The sequence below is a fragment of the Cherax quadricarinatus genome, chromosome 6 (assembly GCF_038502225.1).
Source record: "Cherax quadricarinatus isolate ZL_2023a chromosome 6, ASM3850222v1, whole genome shotgun sequence".
Taxonomy (NCBI): Eukaryota; Metazoa; Arthropoda; class Malacostraca; order Decapoda; family Parastacidae; genus Cherax; species Cherax quadricarinatus.
The window spans coordinates 20,684,538-20,706,856 of record NC_091297.1 but is presented as its reverse complement, the minus strand read 5'-3'; the positions used below and the strand labels follow the sequence as shown (position 1 = coordinate 20,706,856).

At 38.8% G+C, this 22,319-nt stretch overlaps 1 protein-coding gene across 4 annotated transcripts in view; it reads left to right on the top strand.

Annotated features, from left to right (window-relative positions):
- Positions 1-22,319, top strand: part of LOC128692541 (transmembrane protein 8B) — a 296,349-nt gene that overhangs the window by 45,044 nt on the left and 228,986 nt on the right. For 3 of the 4 annotated variants that reach the window (XM_070080854.1, XM_070080860.1, XM_070080865.1), the window contains exons 3-4: positions 11,929-12,094; positions 13,314-13,518. In XM_070080854.1, the coding sequence (XP_069936955.1) occupies positions 11,929-12,094; positions 13,314-13,518 (371 nt within the window). Of the gene's footprint in view, positions 1-11,928; positions 12,095-12,823; positions 13,093-13,313; positions 13,519-22,319 lie in introns of those variants that run through there. The other variant, XM_070080869.1, reaches the window with a different exon arrangement.

Below are 22,319 nucleotides of genomic sequence, written 5' to 3'. Positions count from 1 at the left end.
ATGTCTTGAGAGCCACTATCAACCCTAATAGTGAAACTTGGGATGAAGTTATACCAGATGTTCAATGTGCCATAAATTCTGTTTACAATGCTTCCATAGGTGACACTCCACATTAAGCAGACAAGTGTAGACAAGTGTTTACCTTATGAGTTGTTATATTCCACTCTGAAACCCATTTATAACCCTGATGATTTCATAGCAACTCATACGAGCATAGCTCAAAGTGTTTTTAGAAGAATCCGTGAGACACTTCATGAATCAACAGCAGAATTTACTAGAGTAACTAATAGCCATGCTAAGCCGACCAAAGTTAAAGTGGGTTTGAGGGTTATGCTGACTAATTTCAACAAAATATTCGCATTGCCTAAGCTCGACCATAAGTTTGTTGGCCCCTATCGAGTAGTTGAACATATCAATGGCAATAAGTATAAGGTTAGAGAAATTAGTACTGGTCAGTATAAGGAATCGCATTTAGATCATGTAAAACTTGTATGCGATGTCAAAGATGATAATTCTACCCAGACTAATGTGTCAGTCACTGACAATCCTCTTGACTCTGTACCCTCTACCTCTAATACTCAGCCAGGTAATCAACCCAAATGTCGTTATTCTTTGCGTACACGACAAGTGATGAGAAACCTCCAAGTATCTTTTGTAGATACTTGTTCAGATCTCCCTCAGTCAAGGCATGTGTTAGCCATTGCAAAGGAATTCGATCCTCCCTAAGACGATAACCATTCTGCATATGTAAATCTTACCCTCGCAGAGCTTGGTTTAAATGTACATAGTCTGTATAATTAGATGTTCAAGATGAATGAAGCTGTCAACTGTGTGTTTTGTTATTACCTGATCAGTTTTCAGAATTTTTTTTTTTGTGTTCACGTTCCCTCCGAATTCTGAGAATTTAGCAGTACTGATCTGTGCGTGCCAGATTTGCCTTTGCTGTTAATTACTTTCACCTTTGTAAATATGTATTTATTCTTCCTCAGAATCCGTAGAGTGCATGAATACAGATCGATCGATCAATTCCATCCTTTATTATACCATGATTTGTTCTTATAATTCATAATGCATTACGTTAAAACTCATTAGTTCTAGGTTACATATGTCCTTGCTATTGTATAGAATCAGCCCAGACCCACCTGCCTGTTCAGCCTATAGTGTAGTATTGTATGTCGAGACAACATACGTAACATGACCGAGCTGTCAGCATAGGTGCTGATCCCCTACATGTATTGTATAGCTTATCTGAGTATCATAGTTAGTACCATCTATATGTTTTACATACACGACCCCTTTGCTAGGCCTAGTGACTAGTTTGTGTGACGTCACATGGTGCCGATGTGAGCGCTGTGCTCCTGGCCCTAGCTCTCAGTTCCCATTAGACCTACCAAGCAGCTACAGGCAGGCTGGCCCTCCCCCTTCATACTCTAATATAAGTGTTACCATCCAACAAGTCTGTTTTACTCCAATCATCATATCTCCTATGAACCCCACCACATTCTGAATCAGCATAGAAAATATTACTTGTGATAAGATTTTTTTGAATTTTGAAAATCCGGCCAAAAATGGCGAAAAAACTTTTTCTCTCAGAATAAAAAATGCTCATGCTGGCAGAGTTTATTGGATCAATTTATTCCCAAAAAACGTGAAAAAGTCCTTCATAGACAGCTTTCCTACGTAGATATGAGGCTTGTGCAGGTTAATTATCCTGTACATGTTAACCCGTAAACGGTCCAAATGTATATACGTTTTTACCGTGAGTGCCCCAAACGTATATATACATTTTATTTTTCCTGCCTTCAAATTTGGCATGATTGGCCTGAGATGCCTTGTCAGCATAGAATGGGTCCTAGCAATCAGTGTGCACAGTATTAAAAAAATCTGGGACCTCTTAGTACCTTGTGGGAGCACCAGTTAAAATGAGTGCCAGCTAGAGCAAACAGAACAGCAAACACCTGGGATTCACTGATGTCATGTAGTATTAACACTCCCATTTTTAGAGGAAAGTGATTTTGACCCTGAGTTTAGTGGCTTTGAGGTGGATGTGGCCACTTGGAGTCGAGGAAATATCAAAAAACCTCGATAATAACCCATGTGCAATATTTGTGCAACACCCTTTCAGAATGTCTTATAACCTATGCCCTAAGTAAAGAGAAACAATTCTGGCTGGCTGGCAGGTTGGCTGGCTGGCAGGTTGGCTGGCTGGCAGGTTGGCTAGCTGGCTGCCTGGCTGGATGACTGACTGACTGATTGGCTGGCTAGCTGGCTGGCCAGCTGCGTGGTGGCCAGCTGTGTGGCTGGCCGGCTGCTGGCGGCCTGGCTCAATCTCCGTTTGTCTGTAAATATGTCTATCTCTGTCTCTATCTCTGTCTATCCCTGTCTATCTCTGTCTGTCTCTGTCTATCTCTTTCTGTCTGTCTATCTCTGTCTCACAGATACACATAAATACAAGTATACATAGTGTAAATTACCTAGGATAACCCAAAAAATCCAGACAAAGTGCTATACTCTGCTTGAAGATGTTAGTAAATGTGATGACGCAGTCTTGTGGCTCTCTCTGAGACAGAGAGCTAGATGGATAGACAGATAGACAGGGAGCTTGACAGACAGACACATAGACAGACATGTTTGTGTACAGTGGACCCCCGGCTTAAGATATTATTTCATTCCAGAATTATGTTCAGGTGTCATTACTGAATGAATTTGTTCCCATAAGGAATATTGTGAATTAGGTTAGTCCATTTCAGACCCCCAAACATACACATACAAACGGACTTACATAAATACACTTACATAATTGGTCGCATTGGGAGCTGATCATAAAGCGGGGGTCCACTGTACTAGCGAAAACAAAGGAGTGCATCAAATGTCACCTCTAATCTTTTCTTATCAGCTGCACCCTCCCCCACCCTCCAGTATGCTCATCAAACGTCAGCTCTTATCGATGTTATCTCATCTTATCATGTCACTGTCACTGGACTTTGTTTTTCATGCTTCAAGGGAACTTATTATTTTATTATTTTTACGTATTTTCCTCCTCCTCCTCCTCCTCCTCCCTCCTCCTCCCTCCTCCCTCCTCCCTCCTCCCTCCTCCCTCCTCCCTCCTACCCCCTCCTCCTCCCCCCTCCTCCCCCCCTCCTCTCCCTCCTCCTCCCTCCTCCTCCCTCCTCCTCCCTCCTCCTCCTCCTCTAAATTGTAATTATCAGAACATAAAAACTATATAAAATAATATGAAAAATAGAAGAAAAAAAAAAGGTATATCAGCAACACTTTTGCAAGCAGCAGCGCTCCGTGTTGCTGTCAGGTGATCGCCAAGTGCCAACTTTGTGGCCTCATATCTCGGTAAGTACTGACTCTAAAATTTTTTTTTTTTTTAGAAAAAATGTGCTCTTTTTTTCAATAAAAAAAAACTTTTTTTATTTTTCAGAATATTCGGGGCACAGGGGTAGTGAATGTATATATACGTTTGGACCCGTTTACGGGTTGATTAAGGCCTCGTATGATGCTAAAATGATCTCATTTTAAATTTTCAAGTATAAATTCTGAATCAGCATAGAAAATAGTACTTGTGATGGGACTTTTTTGAATTTTGAAAATCCTGCCGAAAATGGCTAAAAACGCTGAACTATAGTTCAAGGATTTTTTAGGGTGAAAAAACTTTTTATTCCCACAAACATGAAAAAGTCCTGCATAAACAGCTTTCCTACATAGAGACAAGGCTTCTGCAAGTTAATTATTCTGTACATGTTAACCCTTAACCCTTTCAGGGTCCAAAGGGCAAATTTCAAAGTGTGCACCAGTGTCCAAGAATTTTCAAAAAATAATTTTGTTATTTTTTCTTATGAAATGGTAGAGAATCTTTTTCTGAAGGTAATAAAACAAAAAGTACGAAGTTTGATGGAAAATTGACGAAATTATGCTCTCGCGAATTTTGATGTGTCGGCGATATTTACGCATCGGCGATTTTGTCGACTTTGACTCCCATTTTAGGCCAATTACATTATTCCAGTCGACCAAATTCTTAGCTATTTCACTAGTATTACTTCTATTCTATCGAATGAGCACAAGAATTCGCCAAGTCAACTGTTTCAACTACAAAATAAAGTCATTGGAAATTGGTAATTTGGCCTATTTAACCCTTTGACTGTCGCGGCCGTATATATACGTTTGCGAGGTACCGTGTTTGACGTATATATACTCATAAATTCTAGCGGCTTCAAATCAGGCAAGAGAAAGCTAGTAGGCCCACATGTGAGAGAATGGGTCTGTGTGGTCAGTGTGCACCACATAAAAAAAATCCTGGAGCACGCAGTGCATAATGAGAAAAAAAAAACTCCAACCATTTTTTTTTAATTAAAATGCCGACTTTGTGGTCTATTTTCGTATAGTATTTGTGGTTGTATTCTCGTTTTCTTGGTCTCATTTGATAGAATGGAAACTATATTATAGAAATGGAGGTGATTTTGATTAATTTTACTATAAAAAGAACCTGGAAATGGAGCACAAAGTACAGGAAATGTTTGATTTTTGCCGATGTTCAAAAGTGAACAAATGATGTCATTGTCCAATAAATGTCCAAATAGCCATTCTAATACGCAGTCATGAATGGGTTGATGTAATTTTTACAATTATTACAGTATTGCAGTAGTCTGCATAACAGTAAATCTTCTATTTTTTGTTTGAATAAAATTTCAAAATAAAAAGCAAGAGTAATATCACAGGGACCTGGAGACATGACTGATGAACAAAGAAAATGTTATTTTAGAGCCAGGAATGTCTGCATTGTTCATTCTGGACCTTATTTTGAAATTGTCATATTTTTTAATTTTCGTGAAATTGGCCAAATTGCAAATTTCTGACCATGTTATTGGGTAGTTGAAATCGGTAAATGGGCAGTTTCTTGTACTCAATCGATAGAAAAAATATAGTTCTGAAGAAATAGTTATGAGTTTGGTTGACTGGAATAACGGAATTAGCCGAAAATAGGGCTCAAAGTGGGCGAAATTGCCGATTTTTAAATATCGCCGAAGTCGCTAACTTCGCGAGAGCGTAATTCCGTCAGTTTTCCATCAAATTTCGTTTTTTTGGTGTCTTTACAATCGGGAAAAGATTCTCTATCATTTCATAAGAAAAAATAATTTTTTTTTTTTCCGAATATTTTGCGACACCAGAAGCAACTTCAGGATTTGGCCCTTCGACAGTCAAAGGGTTAATGCAAAGTTCAAAATACTCCAATTTCAAAATAGGAACCAGAATAAACAATGCAGGCATTCCTGGCACTAAACTGACATTTCCTCTGCTCATTAGTTATGTTTTCAGGCTTTACTAATGAATTCCATTTTGATTTTTTATTCACATAATGAATTTTTATTCAAACCAAAAAATAGAAGATTTACTGCTATGCAATATTGTAATAATTGTTTAAATAATATCACTACATTTGTGAATGTATATTAGACCCACCAGCAGGTGTGTATTAGACGTGTGAGGTCATTTGTTTACTCTTGAACATCAGCAGAAATTTAACATTCCCCTACTTTGAGCTCAGTTTCAAGCCATTTCCAGTACTAAAACTGATCAAAATCATCTCTATTTCTGTAATATATCTATCTTCCATTCTGTCAAATGAGACCAAGAAATCGCAAATACAACTATAAAAAACATACGAAAAAACACTGCAAAGTCGCTCTTTTAACCCTTTGACTGTCGCAACCCCCAATCCTGAGGTGTCTCCTGGTGTCGCAAAATTTAAAAAAAAAAAAAATTATTTTTTCTTATGAAATGATAGAGAATCTTTTCCCGATTGTAATGACACCAAAAAAGCGAAATTTGATGGAAAACTGACGGAATTATGCTCTCGCGAAGTTAGCGACCTCGGCGCTGTTTACAAATTGGCGATTTCGCCCACTTTGAGCCCTATTTTCGGCTAATTCCATAGCTATTTCTTTAGAACTCCATTTTTTCTATCAATTGAGTACAAGAAACTGCCCATTTACCAATTTCAACTACCTAATAATGTGGTCAGAAATTTGCAATTTGACCAATTTCACGAAAACTAAAAAATATGACAATTTCAAAATAAGGTCCAGAATGAACAATGCAGACATTCCTGGCTCTAAAATAACATTTTCTTTGCTCATCAGTCATGTCTCCAGGCCCCTCTGATATTACTCTTGCTTTCTATTTTGAATTTTTATTCAAACAAAAAATAGAAGACTTACTATTATGCAGACTACTGCAATACTGTAATAATTGTATAAATAACATCAACCCATTCATGACTGCATATTAGAATGGCTAGTTGGACATTTATTGGACAATGGCATCATTTGTTTACTTTTGAACATTGGCAAAAATCAAACATTTCTCCTACTTTGAGCTCCATTTCTAGGTTCTTTTTATAGTAAAATCAATCAAAATCACCTCTATTTCTATAATATGTTTTCCATTCTATCAAAACGAGAATACAACCATAAATACTATACGAAAATAGACCACAAAGTCGGCATTTTAATTAAAAAAAACCAGCCGTAGTTTTTTTTTCTCATTATGCACTGCCTGCTCCAGGATTTTTTTATATATGGTGCACACTGACCACACAGACCCATTCTCTCACATGTGCGCCTACCAGCTTTCTCCTGCTTGATTTGAAGCCGCTAGAATTTACAAGTATACAGTGGACCCCCGCATAACGATATTAATCCGTTCATGAGAGCTCATTGTTATGCGAAATTATCGTTATGCGGATGAATTTTCCCCATAAGAAATAATGGAAATCAAATTAATCCGTTCAAGACACCCCAAAATATGAAAAAAAAAAAACATTTTTACCACATGAAATATTAATTTTAATACACACAAACTGAAAAAGGCATGCACAATTACATGACACTTACCTTTATTGAAGATCTGGTGATGATTGATGGGATGGGAGGAGGAGAGAGTCTTAATGTTTAGAAGGGGAATCCCCTTCCATTAAGACTTGAGGTGTCAAGTCCTTTTCTGGGGTTACTTCCCTTCTTCTTTTAATGCCACTAGGACCAGCTTCAGAGTCACTGGACTTCTGTCGCACAACATATCTGTCCATAGTGTCCTGTACCTCTCGTTCCTTTGTGACTTCCCTAAAGTGTTTCACAACATTGTCAGTGTAATAGTCACCAGCATGGCTTGCAATAGCTGTGTGAGGGTGATTTTCATCCATAAAGGTTTGCACTTTCAGCCACATTGCACAGATTTCCTTAATCTTTGTAGTAGGCAACTTCTTCAATTTCTCTCTCCCCTCCTCAGAACCAGTTTCCTCAGGTCTGGCCTCTTGCTGTTGAAGTTGATCTATCAGCTCATCAGTGGTTAGTTCTTCATTGTCCTCCTCCACTAACTCTTCCACATCATCCCCACTAACCTCCAACCCCAAGGACTTCCCCAATGCCACAATTGATTCCTCAATTGGCATACTCCTCTCAGGGTTAGCCTCAAATCCTTCAAAATCCCTTTTGTCTACACATTCTGGCCACAGTTTCTTCCAAGCAGAGTTCAAGGTCCTCTTAGTCACTCCCTCCCAAGCCTTACCTATAAGGTTTACACAATTGAGGATATTAAAGTGATCTCTCCAAAACTCTCTTAGAGTCAGTTGAGTTTCTGAGGTCACTACAAAGCACCTTTCAAACAGAGCTTTTGTGTACAGTTTTTTGAAGTTTGCAATAATCTGCTGGTCTATGGGCTGCATTAGAGGAGTTGTATTAGGAGGCAAAAACTTCACCTTAATGAACTTCATGTCTCCATAAAGTCGCTCTGCCACGTCTGTAGGATGACCAGGGGCATTGTCTAACACCAGGAGGCACTTAAGGTCTGATTTCGTTTCAGTTAGGTAATCTTTCACATTGGGGGCAAATGCATGGTGTAACCAGTCATAGAAAAAGTCTCTAGTGACCCATGCCTTACTGTTTGCCCTCCACAGCACACACAAATTAGCCTTGAGGATATTCTTTTGCCTGAACGCTCTGGGAGTTTCTGAGTGATACACTAATAAAGGCTTCACTTTGCAATCACCACTAGCATTGGAACACATCAACAGAGTAAGCCTGTCTTTCATAGGCTTATGTCCTGGGAGTGCCTTTTCCTCCTGAGTAATGTAGGTCCTGCTTGGCATTTTCTTCCAAAACAGGCCTGTTTCATCACAATTAAACACTTGTTCAGGTTTCAGTCCTTCACTGTCTATGTACTCCTTGAATTCCTGCACATATTTTTCAGCTGTTTTGTGGTCCGAACTGGCAGCCTCACCATGCCTTATCACACTATGTATGCCACTATACTTCTTAAATCTCTCAAACCAACCTTTGCTGGCCTTAAATTCACTCACATCATCACTAGTTGCAGGCATTTTTTTAATTAAATCCTGATGCAACTTCCTAGCCTTTTCACTTATGATCACTTGAGAGATGCTGTCTCCTGCTATCTGTTTTTCATTTATCCACACCAATAAGAGTCTCTCAACATCTTCCATCACTTGCGATCTCTGTTTCGAAAACACAGTTGAACCTTTGGCAAGAACAGCTTCCTTGATTGCCTTTTTGTTGCCCACAATAGTAGCGATGGTTGACTGGGGTTTATTATACAACCTGGCCAGCTCGGAGACACGCACTCCACTTTCATACTTATAAATGATCTCTTTCTTCATCTCTATAGTAATTCTCACCCTTATTCCTGTAGGGTTGGCACTAGAAGCTTTCTTGGGGCCCATGGTCACTTATTTTGCAGATAAAATCACCAAAAACACTGTAATAATACGAAATGTTCCGATTGTATGTTTGGATGTTACCGCGGAGGCTGGCTGGTAAACAATGCCACCGGCAGAACATGTGAGGCTGGCTAAGGCCGCACATTAAACGCGTCTCGGACGAACAGCGTTGAGCGGGTTTTTTAGCGGTATGCGAGGCAAAATCTTAGCGATAAAATGTATCGGTATGCGGATTTAACGTTATGTAAGGCCAACGGTATGCGGGGGTCCACTGTATATACGTCAGACACGGTACCTCGTAAGACGTATATATACGGCCGCGACAGTCAAAGGGTTAATTGAAAATTACGGTCTCAGTTTTTTTTTCTCTCATGCACTTTGTGCTGCAGGATTTGTTTTATGTGGTGCACACATACCACATAGATGTATTCTCTCATATTTAGGTCAAAATTTACCACTCAAAGCTTATCTGAGTGAGCTGAGCTCATGCCGTAGATCTATGGTTTGGACCCTCAACGTAAAGCCGTAGATCTATGGCACGGACCCTCAAAGGGTTAAACTGTCCACACATAGATATACATTCACATGCAACAGGCTCTGAACGTAGATCAACATTTTATTTTTCATTCCTTCAAATTTGGTGCAATAGGCCTGAGTCGCCTAGACATGCAAGAATGGGTCTCTGCACTCAATTTGCGCACTATGAAAAAATCTGGGAGCACTTAGTACCTTGTGGGAGCACCAGTTTAACTGAGCACTAGCTAGAGCAAATATCATGGCAAACACCAAGGATTCACTGATGTCATGTCATATTAACACTCACATTTTAAGAGGAAAGTAAAAATAGGCTAGATAAATGCATGAGTGGGTGTGAGTTGGACCTGACTAGCTTGTGCTACTAGGTCAGATGTTGTGCTCCTTATTTCAGTGGATGTGACCTGACTAGGTGGGTCATTGGTCTAAGCCGGGGGGTGACGTGGACCTGCTTTGCATGGGCCAGTACGGCTGGCTGGCTTTGGCTGTCTCTGTCTGTATGTCTATATCTCTGTTTATCTGTCTATTTCACTGTCTATTTGTATTTCTCTCTCTCACATGTACTCATAAATACAGTTATTATACATAATGTAAATTACCTAGGATAACCCAAAAATTCCAGGCCAAGTGCTATACAGTGTTTGTAGATATAAGACATAAATAAACATGATGCAAATAATAGCAGTGCCACTTGCTCAGCAGTCAGGGAGCGGCACATACACCACAAACCAATAGGTTTACTAGTGCTTTGCCTTTGCTCCTTTTATAAGTCTCTGCACTCTGTTCCTCACCCTTTGGAATTCATTTAGTGCTGCAATATCCTGTCTGTTTGCTTGAAATCTTTTTAGCAGCTGGTCTCTGAATTTCATATTATCTAATATCTCAGTAGTCATCCAGGGTTCAGTTCTTCGTTTAATCCTAACCTTTTTAACTGGTGCAATATTATCAAGGATGGTACTGAACATTGTTTTGAATTTTTCCCAGACATCGTTTACGTCCGTGCAATTTGTTATCACTGTCCAGTCACAATTGTGTAGCCTATTTACCAGTGTTTCTTTACTGTAGTTTCTAGTTGACCTCATTTTTATTGTCCTGTGTAGGCCTATCCTATCCCTAGTGATTTTCCTAGTGCAGTAAATGATGAAATGATCACTAAGGCCTGTGGTAATGATGCCTGACTGACTAATGTTCTCAGAGCGGCTACAAAGTATGTGGTCAATTAGGGTGGCTGAGAACTGTGTGATCCGGGTTGGTGTATTAATTAGTTGAGTGTAACTATTTAAACCTAGAATTTGCTTATACCTTTTGCATAGCCCGTTATTTTGCTGCTGAAAACAGATATTGAAGTCTCCCGGTATTATTGTCTTTCAATTGTTTTCAAGTCCGGACAATACTCTAGAAAAGTCTTCTAAGAACTGGTCCTGGGTAGGAGGGCGGTAACTAGTTCCTACTAAGATGGGTTTGGTCTTGGGAAGCAGCACTTCAAACCATAGAATCTCCAGTTTATTGTTATTTAAATCAGGTCTTGGGTTGAAAACTACGTCATTTCTAATGTAGGCACATACTCCACCACCCTTTCTGTTCCTATCTAAGCGTTTTATATTGTAACCTATTTTGACCTCGTTGTCAGTCACCGTATCATCCAACCAGGATTCAGAGATGGTTATAACTGCCGCTCTAATTTTGTTAGCTAGAATCCTAATCTCTGCCAATTTAGGAAGAAGTGATCTTGCATTGACATGAATGAAGTGAAGGCCTGTTTTCATAAAACAATTATAATCATCAGTGTATGGCAATGGGTCATTTGTATTAAAATTAGGTAAATCAATGTCATCATTGATGAAAATAAATGGCTCTTAAATATGTAGTTGTACCAGATGATTCTAAAACCTCCCAATTTGCCAACTTCTTCAAAAATATTGTTAAAAACATCTCGAGTATCTAGAGTATACTGATATAATAGCTAGAGAGCCTTACTTAAGAGATCCCTGTGACCCTCTTTCCCCTCATCCCTGCAACTTTGTAATTTCAAATCTTTGCATCATTTGATCATTCATCATATTTGATGAAGACAATTTGGGTATGACTTAATTAGGACAAGCCCTCACTTTAATACATGTTATTGTGAGATTGTATAGACTTGCATTTTTATAGGCCCTGGACATCTGTTGCATAGGTACATACCTCTTCAGTGGAGCAATCCCTCCCATGTTCCCCTCCTGAAGAATGTTATTTATAGACACACATTTTATGGCTTGCCCTACCTAATCTCTTTATCTTAGTATAATAGCTTTGACTCCTGATGCACATTTTATACAAGGAGGATGCATTTTCAGGGGGTTTATTCTGTAATCTCTTGATGGTAGACCTGATGGACATGATCTAAACCTCTCCAGTTGTTGTTACTGCTTTTCTACCTCAGCATGACTTGGCTCATCCTACAGTCAGAGTGTCAGCTGCTAAACAAAGAAATTCAAAAGATGTGTAGGAATAGGCAACTAAGGGTACTTTGCTCATTTGCAAGGCACTTGAACATGCAAAACATGGATTTTGTGTTTTTCCAAGAGTGGTTTCCCACCCACTGCAGCATATTGTAATTGACATCTGATAAATGTAAAAACATTGGCTCAGCAAATATTTTTTTTTTCATGATGCAGGAGGAAAGGTGCTATATGAAGTGCTGGCAGGGAGACAGGTATACGTTTACCGTTCATATAAGGATGTCCAGATCTTCCACTTCTCAGTTCCTGCACATGTGTCTATGGCATTATATAATTTCACTGCCAATGACAGCTTGGCATGTGACCCCCGCAGCATTACTGTGTAAGTTTAATATTTTTTCTAGAATTCATTTGGCTGTTTGACCTAAACTTGAAATGTTTGATACAGTAGCTAAGATAGTACATTATATTTTAAAATATATTTTGTAATTAAAATATTGTGCTGTATTTTGATAACTTCTTTATAAATGTGCATTTCTCATGTAATTTGTTCCTTAATGGTACTAATGAGTTATAAAATTTCTGAATGGGTGTTTTTTCTGAATAAATACTAAATTGTTAAACATGTAAGCTACAACTTATTTTACTTATTAAGTACTGTTCTGAATGTAGGTAATATATGCAGTTGTATTTTAAATGTTTTTTTTTTTACTATACAGCACAGTACACCCTCTTATAAAGTGACACTGTATAGTGATTTTTCTCTAAAGTGATTGAAAAAAGTGCTTCTGTTTTTGCATAGTGCCTGATAGTATGCTTCGTAAGTGTGGAAGCATCTTGGTTGCCAGCACTGTAGATTGTTTCCCCTCTGACCCAAGGTGGCTGTAAGAGTCAAGTGTTAGGCAGACCATAGCTCCTTCCCTTCCCCATGCTGCCTAGAGTTGCTTTCTGGTAACATCACGTGCCTTCTCAGTATGCATTTACCAAACAATTTTGAATCTTTTTCACCACCCTATCTTGTCTCATGGTGCCTAAGTGGAATACTAGGGATGCTGAAGGTGCCAGGAAGAATTATTTGAATCACTGGCAGTATTTATAAAATTTAAAATTTTAGATGCAAGTGATGCAGACTGCGTGCAATTTTAGCTTGAAAGAATCTACCATCCATACAGAAAGAGAATGAAAAGAAAATAAGAATGTCAGAGGTCAATTCTGCTGGGTAAAACAGACCAGAAATGCATTATAAAAACACTAGAGTACTCCAGTACAGTCAGCTACTGATGACCCTGCCTCCACATCAACATAACGTCCACAGCCATCCCCCTCAGTCCAATAGGACCATATTAACCCCTCTGTTGGTCAGTAATGACAGAATGTAAGGTAAGATAAACTGTAATAATTTGTATTTAGAATATTTAAAAAAATGTTGCTTGGCAAATTTAAAGGTCTTTGGAAAATAACCCTCTTTTTTTCCATGTGTTCTTCAGTTCACATGAAGCTATTTGCCATAAGGCTTTGATTTTCTGGAACATATCCCCCACATTATAAGAGGATTTACTATATGCTCCCTATTCTTAATGTAAACTGTTTGTTATTTTCAGTTTCCTGCAAGCAGAGAGTTATCCTGTAGTGAATCCTGATGGTGCAGAATATCCACCTCGACTGTGGGTGAATCGTTCCCAGGTGTATGAGGTCCAACTTCTTTCAGATTTGAGCCCCTCGTATTTATCCGTCCCATATCCTGTGGCTGGTGATTGGTTTATGGTTGCATTCATAAATGAAACTTCCAACCGGATCACACAAGCAGTATGTATGAGTTGCTGTAAGATATTCTTAATTAGTCTTTTTTTCTGATTGCTTAAATAAATACTTTTTTGATTTTCTAAAGATTTGACTGGAATTGCTGTAGTGAAGTCTTTAAGTGGATCATACAAACAATACAGTACATATGAGATATTGCTAGATACCTTTATTAAATCCTTTTTTGCCTGATTACCTATGTGAATCTTTTTATTTTTTGAAGGCTTCATTGAAATAAAGCTTGCCTAATGCATGCCATGGCAAGGCATAGTTCAGTGGAAGAGAACATTGGTATTATTGTATAAAATTATTCCAGACAACAGTGTTGTGATTTATATGGAATAATAATAATAATAATTAATAATAATTCTAATATATAATATACAGTGGTACCCCAAGTTTCGAACTGCTCCCAACTCGACAAATTATGTAAGTGTAATATTGTAAGTGCTTTTATAAGTGTATTTTTGGGGGGTTTGAAATGGATTAATCTAATTTGCATTATTCCTTACGGGAACAAATTCGTTAGGTATCAGCACTTGGACAGCCTTCTGGAACGAAGAAGGTTCGAAACTCAGGGGTCCACTGTAATAATAATAATGTAATAATAATATTGTGTGGGTTGTGAATGTTGCAACAAGGAGGAGTTTGGAGGCAATGGAGAAGTCATGTCTGAGGGCAATATGTGGTCTGAGCATTATGCAGAGAATTTGTAGTTTGGAGATTAGAAGGACATGCGGGATTACTAATACAGTGGACCCTCGACTTACGAAGGCCTCATCTAATGATAGAATCGACTTACGAAGTGTTTCAGCGTAAAAAGTTTTCCCCGACCTACGAAGAAAAACTCAGCTTATATCATTCGTCCCGAACGCGGTCCGTCTGGCCAGAGTGCCTCAGCTCAGCTAGTGCCATTGTTTACAAGCCAGGGCAGATGGTTGCATGCATACATTCAATAAATTTTGTATTGTTCCATTGTTTTTAGTGCTTGTAACTGCTAAATAAGCCACCATGGGTCCAAAGAAAGCTTCTAGTGCCAACCCTGTGGTAAAAAGGGTGAGAAATACTATCGTACCATGGTCAGCTGTTGCTGCACCACCGTCAGCTGCTGCTGCTGTTCCATGGTCAGCTGCTGCTGCTGTTCCATGGTCAGCTGCTGCTGCTGTTCCACAGTCAGCTGCTGCTGCTGTTCTATGGTTAGTTGCTGCTGCTGCTGTACCAGGGTCAGCTGCTGCTGTACCAGGGTCAGCTGCTGCTGTACCATGGTCAGCTGCTGCTGCTATACCACAGTCAGCTGCTGCTGCTATACCACAGTCAGCTGCTGCTGCACCACTGTCAGCTGTTGCTGCACCACCGTCAGCTGTACTACTTGAAGATGTGGAGAAAGTGTTGTTGGTGTGAGTTAACGAGAAACAATTACCGAGAAGCAATTAACCCCAGAGGGTTAGCCACTCAGGATAACCCAAGAAAGTCAGTGCATGATCGAGGACTGTCTAACTTATTGCCATTGGGGTCCTTAACCCTTTCAGGGTCGAGAGGGCCTCTCCTAACTCGTTCTCAGGGTAGAAAATTTGTTGGAAAAAAAAAAAATATTTTTTCTTATGAAGTGATAGATAATCTTTTCCTGATCATAATGACACCAAAAGTATGAAATTTGATGGAAAGCTTACAGAATTATGCTCTCGCGAAGTTAGCGGTCTCGACTATGTTTACTCATCGGTGATTTCGCCCAATTTGAGCCCTATTTTCGGCCAATTTCAGTGTACTAATCGACAAAAATCATATCTATTTCGCTAGAACTCCATTTTTTCTATAGAATGAGTAAAAGAAACCACCCATTTACCGATTTCAAGTATCCAATAAAGTGATCAGAAACTGGCAATTTTGCCAATTTCACACAAATTTCAGAAGATGCCAATTTCCAAATAGGGTCCAGAATAAGCAAGACAGACATTCCTGGCACTAAAATAACATTTCCTCTGTTCATTAGTCACATCCCCGGCCCCTCTTGCATCTCTTTTGATTTCCACTTTGAATTTTTATTCTCGCAAATAGTAGAAGATTTACTGTTATGCAGACTACTACATTAGTGTAGAAATGGTATAAATAATATCAGTGCACTTGTGAAAGAATATTAGACTCACCAGTTGACGTGTATTGGAAGCGTGGCATGATTTGTTTACTTTTGAATTTGGTAAAATCGAACATTTCTGCTACTTTGAGCTCAATTTCGAGGTACTTTTCATTATGAAACCAATCAAAATCATCTCAGTTTCTGTAATATGTCTTCCATTCTATAAAATGAGACCAGGAAAACTAGAATACAACCATAAATACCATACGGAAATACACTGCAAAGTCGCTGCTTTAAACTAAAAACACGATTGGAGTTTTTTTTTCTCATTATGCACTGTGTGCTGCAGGATTTTTTTATACTGTGCACACTGACCACATAGACCCATTCTTTCATGTAGGCCTACCAGCTTTCTCACTAGATTTGAAGGCGCTAGAATTTAGGCGTTCTAGTACATCAACCCTGGTGCGTAAGCCGTACTAGTACGTCGGAAACCCTGAAAGGGTTAATCTTGTCCCCCAGGATGTGACCCACCCTAGTCAACTAACACCCAGGTGAACAGGAAAAAATGCCTGGAGCTAGTTCTCATATTGGTGAATTTAACGCCAGCAAAGGTTGGTTTGAGAGATTTAAGAATCATAGTGGCATACACAGTGTGATAAGGCATGGTGAAGCTGAAAAATTCCAACCCCAACAAGTGTTTAATTGTGACGAAACAGGCCTGTTCTGGAAGAAAATGCCAAACAGGACCTACATTACTCAGAAGGAAAAGGCACTCCCAGGACACAAGCATATAAAAGACAGGCTAACTCTCATGTTTTCTTATAATGCTAGTGGGGATTGCAAAGTGAAGTCTTTACTCATGTATCACTCTGAAAATCCCAGAGTGTTCTAGAAAAACAGTGTCTCATCACTCATTACTACGTCTTCAATAAAGGTAAGTGTCATTTATTCTTCATTTAGTACAGTATATTGTGCATGTATCCTTCTTTTCCTGTGTAGGAAAATGTATGTTTCATGTGGTAAAATTTTTTTTTTCAGACTTTTGGGTGTCTGGAATGGATTAATTAGATTTCCATTATTTCTTATGGGGAAAATTAATTCAACTAACGATAATTTTGTCTAACAATGAGCTCTCTGAAACGGATTAATATCGTAAGTCGAGGGTCCACCTCAACAACCCATTCCAGAAGGCTGAGAATGGGTTGTTGAGGTGGTTCAAACATTTTGAAAGAATGGAACAAAATGGGATGATTTGGAGGGCTCACAAATCTGTAGTGGAAGGAAGATAGGGTAGGGGACATTCTAGGAAGGGTTAGAGGGAGGGGGTAAAGGAAGTTTTGTATGGAAAGGTCTTGAACATCCAGCAAGCATATGTGTGAGTATGTTAGATAGGACTGAGTGGAGGCAAGTGATTTTAATGATATGCTGTTGGAGTGTAAGGTAACATGAAGGGATTTACGGAAACCGATTAGCTGAACTTGAGTCTTGGCGGTGGGAAGTACAGTGCCTGTACTCTGAAGGAGGGGTGGGGATATTGCCTCTGGCAAGACAGTAATGGAGTGAGTGATGGTGAAAGTGTTTCTTCTTTTTCAGGTCACCTTACCTCGGTGGGACATGGCCAATATGTTGAAAAAATTAATAATGATGTTGATAATAATAGGTAAAGTTTTTTTTTAACACATCACCCATTTCCCACCGAGGCAGGGTGACCCATGAAGAAAGAAAAAACCAAAAAGAAAGAAAAAACTTTCATCATTATTTGACACTTTCACCATCACTCATACATAATCACTGTCTTTGCAGAGGCGCTCAGACACAACAGTTTAGATGTCCCTCCAAACTGCCAATATCCTAAACCCCTCCTTTAAAGTGCAGGCATTGTACAGTAGTTCCTCCCAAATTCACAGGGGTTACATTCCAAGATCACCTGCGAATTTGGAAAAACCGCAAATTCTGGACGTCATTAAAAAAATGCCTATAAATTCTTACTTTTGTAGTTTAAAACCTAAATATGCCCCCAAAACACTTAAATTTCAAACTCAGCTTCATACATCACCCTTAAAAAAAAAAATGTAAAGATAAATCTGTATACAAAACATTGGAATCTTGTCTTACAAGTGTCCCAAAATTCAAGCTTTTTGAGATACGAGCTGTCACTTGGTCGATTTTTTGCTCTGAGTTATGAGCGAGCTTCCCTCGCTTCCCCCTCAACCTACAACCTGCACACCTTGCTTGTTTATCTCTGATTTCATGCTTTAATTCCATGGACATCATCCTCTTTTTCTTCTCAGTACTGTCCTTTGCACTTACTTTCTTATGACCCATGGTTAGAAAAAAGAAATTTGGCAAAATGACTGCACAAAATGCAAGCAAAACACGAGAAAAATGCTTCCACGGCAAGATAAATAGTGCACTGAGTTGGAGGCGTTCTGAAGCTCCTCAATATTATTATTATTTTATAATTATTATTATCATTATTATAATTATTATTATTATTATTAATTTAGAGAACTGAAGCACCCTCATTATTATTATTAATTTTGGGAACTGGAGCATAGATCTAATTCCCTAAAATAATTATTATTATTATTATTATTATTAACCCTTTTAGGGTTTCCAACGTACTAGTATGACTTACACGCCATGGTTTTTGACGTACTGGTACGCATAAATTCTAGCACCTTCAAATCTCGCAGGAAAAGGCTGGTAGGCCTAGATGTGAGAGAATGGGTGTGTGTGGTCAGTGTGCGCGGTAGAAAAAAAAATCTGGGACCCAGTGGCGCATTGTGGGAACACCATTTTAGTAGACCTTGTTCACCATGCCTTGCGGTAAGTAGTTCCTCACTCCTCGGCGAATTGGGACACTTTTGTTCCCCAGTGACAGTTCTGATACAGATGGAAGTGCCAGTGAAGATGAGTTTCAAGGTTTTGGTGAGGTTGCGACCGAAACTAATGACTATAATACCGGTAATAGTGAGGAAAACCCAGACGACCCTCAACCCTCCACCTCTGCTGCTGGGCCGTCTTGTTCACGTTCGGTTGTACCAGAATCAAAGAGGAAACTCCTATTTTCCCAAATCCCGGACTCAGATGTGAGCACCACTCCCCTTTTTTCCTTCATCAGTACTATGGTTAACCTCATTCTTCATAAACCCATCTGCTGACAAGTCAACTCCCAAATATCTGAAAACATTCACTTCTTCCATACTCCCTCCCTCCAATGTAATATCCAGTATTTCTTTATCGTAATCATTTGATACCCTCATCACCTTACCCTTATCTAAGTTCATTTTCAACTTTCTACCTTTACATACCCTCCCAAACTCGTCCATTAACTCTTGCAACTTTTCTTTAGAATCCTCCAAAGGCACAGTATCATCAGCAAAAAGTAGCTGTGTCAACTCCCATTCTGTACAGTGGAACCTCAAAAATCGAACTTAATCCGTTCCAGGAGCTAGTTCTAAATTCGAAAAGTCTGAAATTCGAAGCAATATTTCCCATAAGAAATAATGGAAATACAATTAATCCGTTCCAGAAACCCAAAAATATTCACACAAAAAATACATTGTATAGAGATTAACCCTTTGACTGTCGAAAGGCCCAATCCTGAAGTGTCTCCTGGTGTCGCAAAATATTCGAAAAAAAAAAAAAAAATTTTCTTATGAAAATGTTAAGATTATTTTTCTGATTGTTTTAGTCCCAAAAAAAAAATTTTCCCATCAGTACTTACCCAGATATAGAGGCATGAAGTTTGCAGAAAATGAGCCACGTATGGCAACAGCGGCGACTGCCGCTCACCCGGTAAACTTTAGTTTACTTGTATTTGAAGGTTTGTTGTTTTTTTTCACTATTTTATTTTTTCACATAACTTATGTGGCCTGTGAGACCAAAGTAAGGTGCAATGTACATATATACACTCGTTGTATGCAACACAATAAGCACACAAACATAATTATCAATATATTGTTTACAAAACTTGTTTACAAAGACAAACAATACAAAAAATTTTTATTACTATTGTTCTATAATATATATACCAATATACAGTCACTGAACATATTCCTATAAGTTCTGCAGCTTGTGGAACTCTTTGAAACATGGTGTCATACACAGTGGTGTTTTACACTCCTCACACATAAAACATGGTGTCATACACAGTGGTGTTTTACACTCCTCACACATAAAACATGGTGTCATACACAGTGGTGTTTTACACTCCTCACACATAAAACATGGTGTCATACACAGTGGTGTTTTACACTCCTCACACATAAAACATGGTGTCATACACAATGGTATTTTACATTTCTCACACATAAAACATGGTGTCATACACAGTGGTGTTTTACACTCCTCACACATAAAACATGGTGTCATACACAGTGGTGTTTTACACTCCTCACACATAAAACATGGTGTCATACACAGTGGTGTTTTACACTCCTCACACATAAAATCAGTGTGTGCATTTTTGTGGAAGTTTTTTTTATGTGCAAAGACAAAACACCTCGTCTGAGCAGTTTTCTTCAAAGTATTAGCAGGCAGTTGTGTTATGTAGTTATCCTAGGTAAATGGTCGTGTGTCATCATTCCTTCCTTCCTAATTTCCTTCATTCCTTTCCTACCTGGAGGCTACCTGGAGGACATTCCTACATTCCTTCATCTGTCCTTCCTTACTTTTTTCCTTCCTTTCATCTAGTCCTTCCTTCATTCCTGCCTTCCCTTCTTGCTTCTGGTTTCTATAATATATATACACATATATAGTCACTAGATACTTTCATAAAACTGCTATTATCACCATTCAGCAAGCTTATCTTGGGTGCGAGTGTGTGGCTTATAATTGTTTTGAGTCAGGAGTCGGCAGCTGTCAAAATGACATATTGTCTCATTACTCACTCCCCCTCCCGCCTGTCAAAACAATTCATTCATTCAAAGTTTATTCTCTATAAAGATTACAATGTTGAATTTACAGAATTTGGTTGTTGTGTGGTTTACATGTAGTTAAATAATGATTACAGAGTGTACCACTAGAACGCCTAGCATGGCTAGGCATTTCGGGCAGACTTAGTTTAATTCTTTATTTTAAAATATTACAAATTATGAGGTAAGTTGGTATTATGGCTAAGTGACTAAATACTAGTTTGTGAGTTTAGCAATGTGAATGCTTTTGTTTTGGCACAGTACATAGTTTCAGTATTGGAGTATCATAGGATTCATTATTTTAAGATTGAGATTAATATTTCTGTTTATGGTCAAATGGGTGAGTGAGTGTAAGTGTGAACCACCAGTTGGTATTCGTGTAGTTAGTTGATGGGGTTTATCAGGGAGATAAGATGTTTTCTAATGGTAGTTTTGAAGGTGATGAATGTGTCTGCAGTTCTAGAGTTCTCAGGTAGGGTGTTCCAGATTTTAAGGCCTTTGACATACATTGAATTTTTGTAAAGGTTTAGTCAGACATGGGAATGTCGTAGAGATGTTTGTGTCTGGTGTTATGCCTGTGGGTTCTGTCACAACTATCAAGAAAGCATTTTAGGTCAAGGTTGATACTGGAGTTTAAGGTCCTGTAGATGTAGATTGCACAGTAGTAAGTGTGGATGTACTGAACAGGGAGTAAGTTTAGATCTATGAAGAGTGGGGGGGTGTGTTGCCAGGGATTTAGTGATTATTCTTACTGCAGCTTTTTGTTGGGTTATTATTGGCTTTAGGTGTGTTGCTGCAGTTGATCCCCAAGCACAAATAGCATAGGTGAGGTATGGATAAATAAGTGAGTGGTATAGTGTGAGAAGGGCATTTTGGAGCACGTAGTATCGTATTTTGGAGAGGATCCCAACTGTTTTGGATACTTTTTTGGTTATGTGTTGGATATGGGTGCTGAAATTCAGGTTGTTGTCAAGGTATAGGCCTAGGAATTTGCCCTCATTATGTCTGGTAATTAGAGTGTTGTTGATCTTAATGTTAATTTGTGCATCTCTTGCTCTGCTACCAAACATAATATAGTAGGTTTTGTCAGTGTTAAGCGTAAGTTTATTGGCTGTCATCCAAGTCGATATTTTGATCAGTTCCTCGTTAACAATGGTGTTGAGGGTGGCAAGATTAGGGTGAGAGATGACATAAGTCGTGTCGTCAGCAAATAGAATGGGTTTCAGGTGTTGGGATACGTTTGGAAGATCATTGAGGAAGAGCAGGGGACCAAGGACACTTCCCTGCGGAACTCCAGTATCAAGTGGCCGTGTTGTTGATGCTGTGTCTTTAATGGTAACATACTGATACCTATTAGTAAGGTAAGATTTGAAATAAGCAAGCGCATGGCCTCTTATACCGTAATGGTCAAGTTTGTGGAGTGGGATGTCGTGGTCTACTGTGTCAAAAGCTTTTCTTAGGTCAATAAAAATTCCTAGTGGATATTCCTTATTTTCCAATGCTGTGTAAAGCAGATCTAGCATTTTTATGATTGCATCATTAGTGCTTTTATTTTTCCTAAATCCAAATTGGCAGGGGTTGAGTATGTTTTGTGCTGTTATAAATGAATATAGTCTCCTGTGCACAAGTTTCTCAAAGATTTTGGATAGCAATGGTAAGTTTGATATTGGCCTATAGTTGTTTAAGTCTGTAGGGTCACCACCTTTATGTATTGGTGTAACCCTTGCCATCATGAGTAGTTTCGGGAAGGTGCTAGTTTCTAGTGACTTGTTAAAAAGTAATGAAATAGCATGCGAAAGGATATGGGCCGC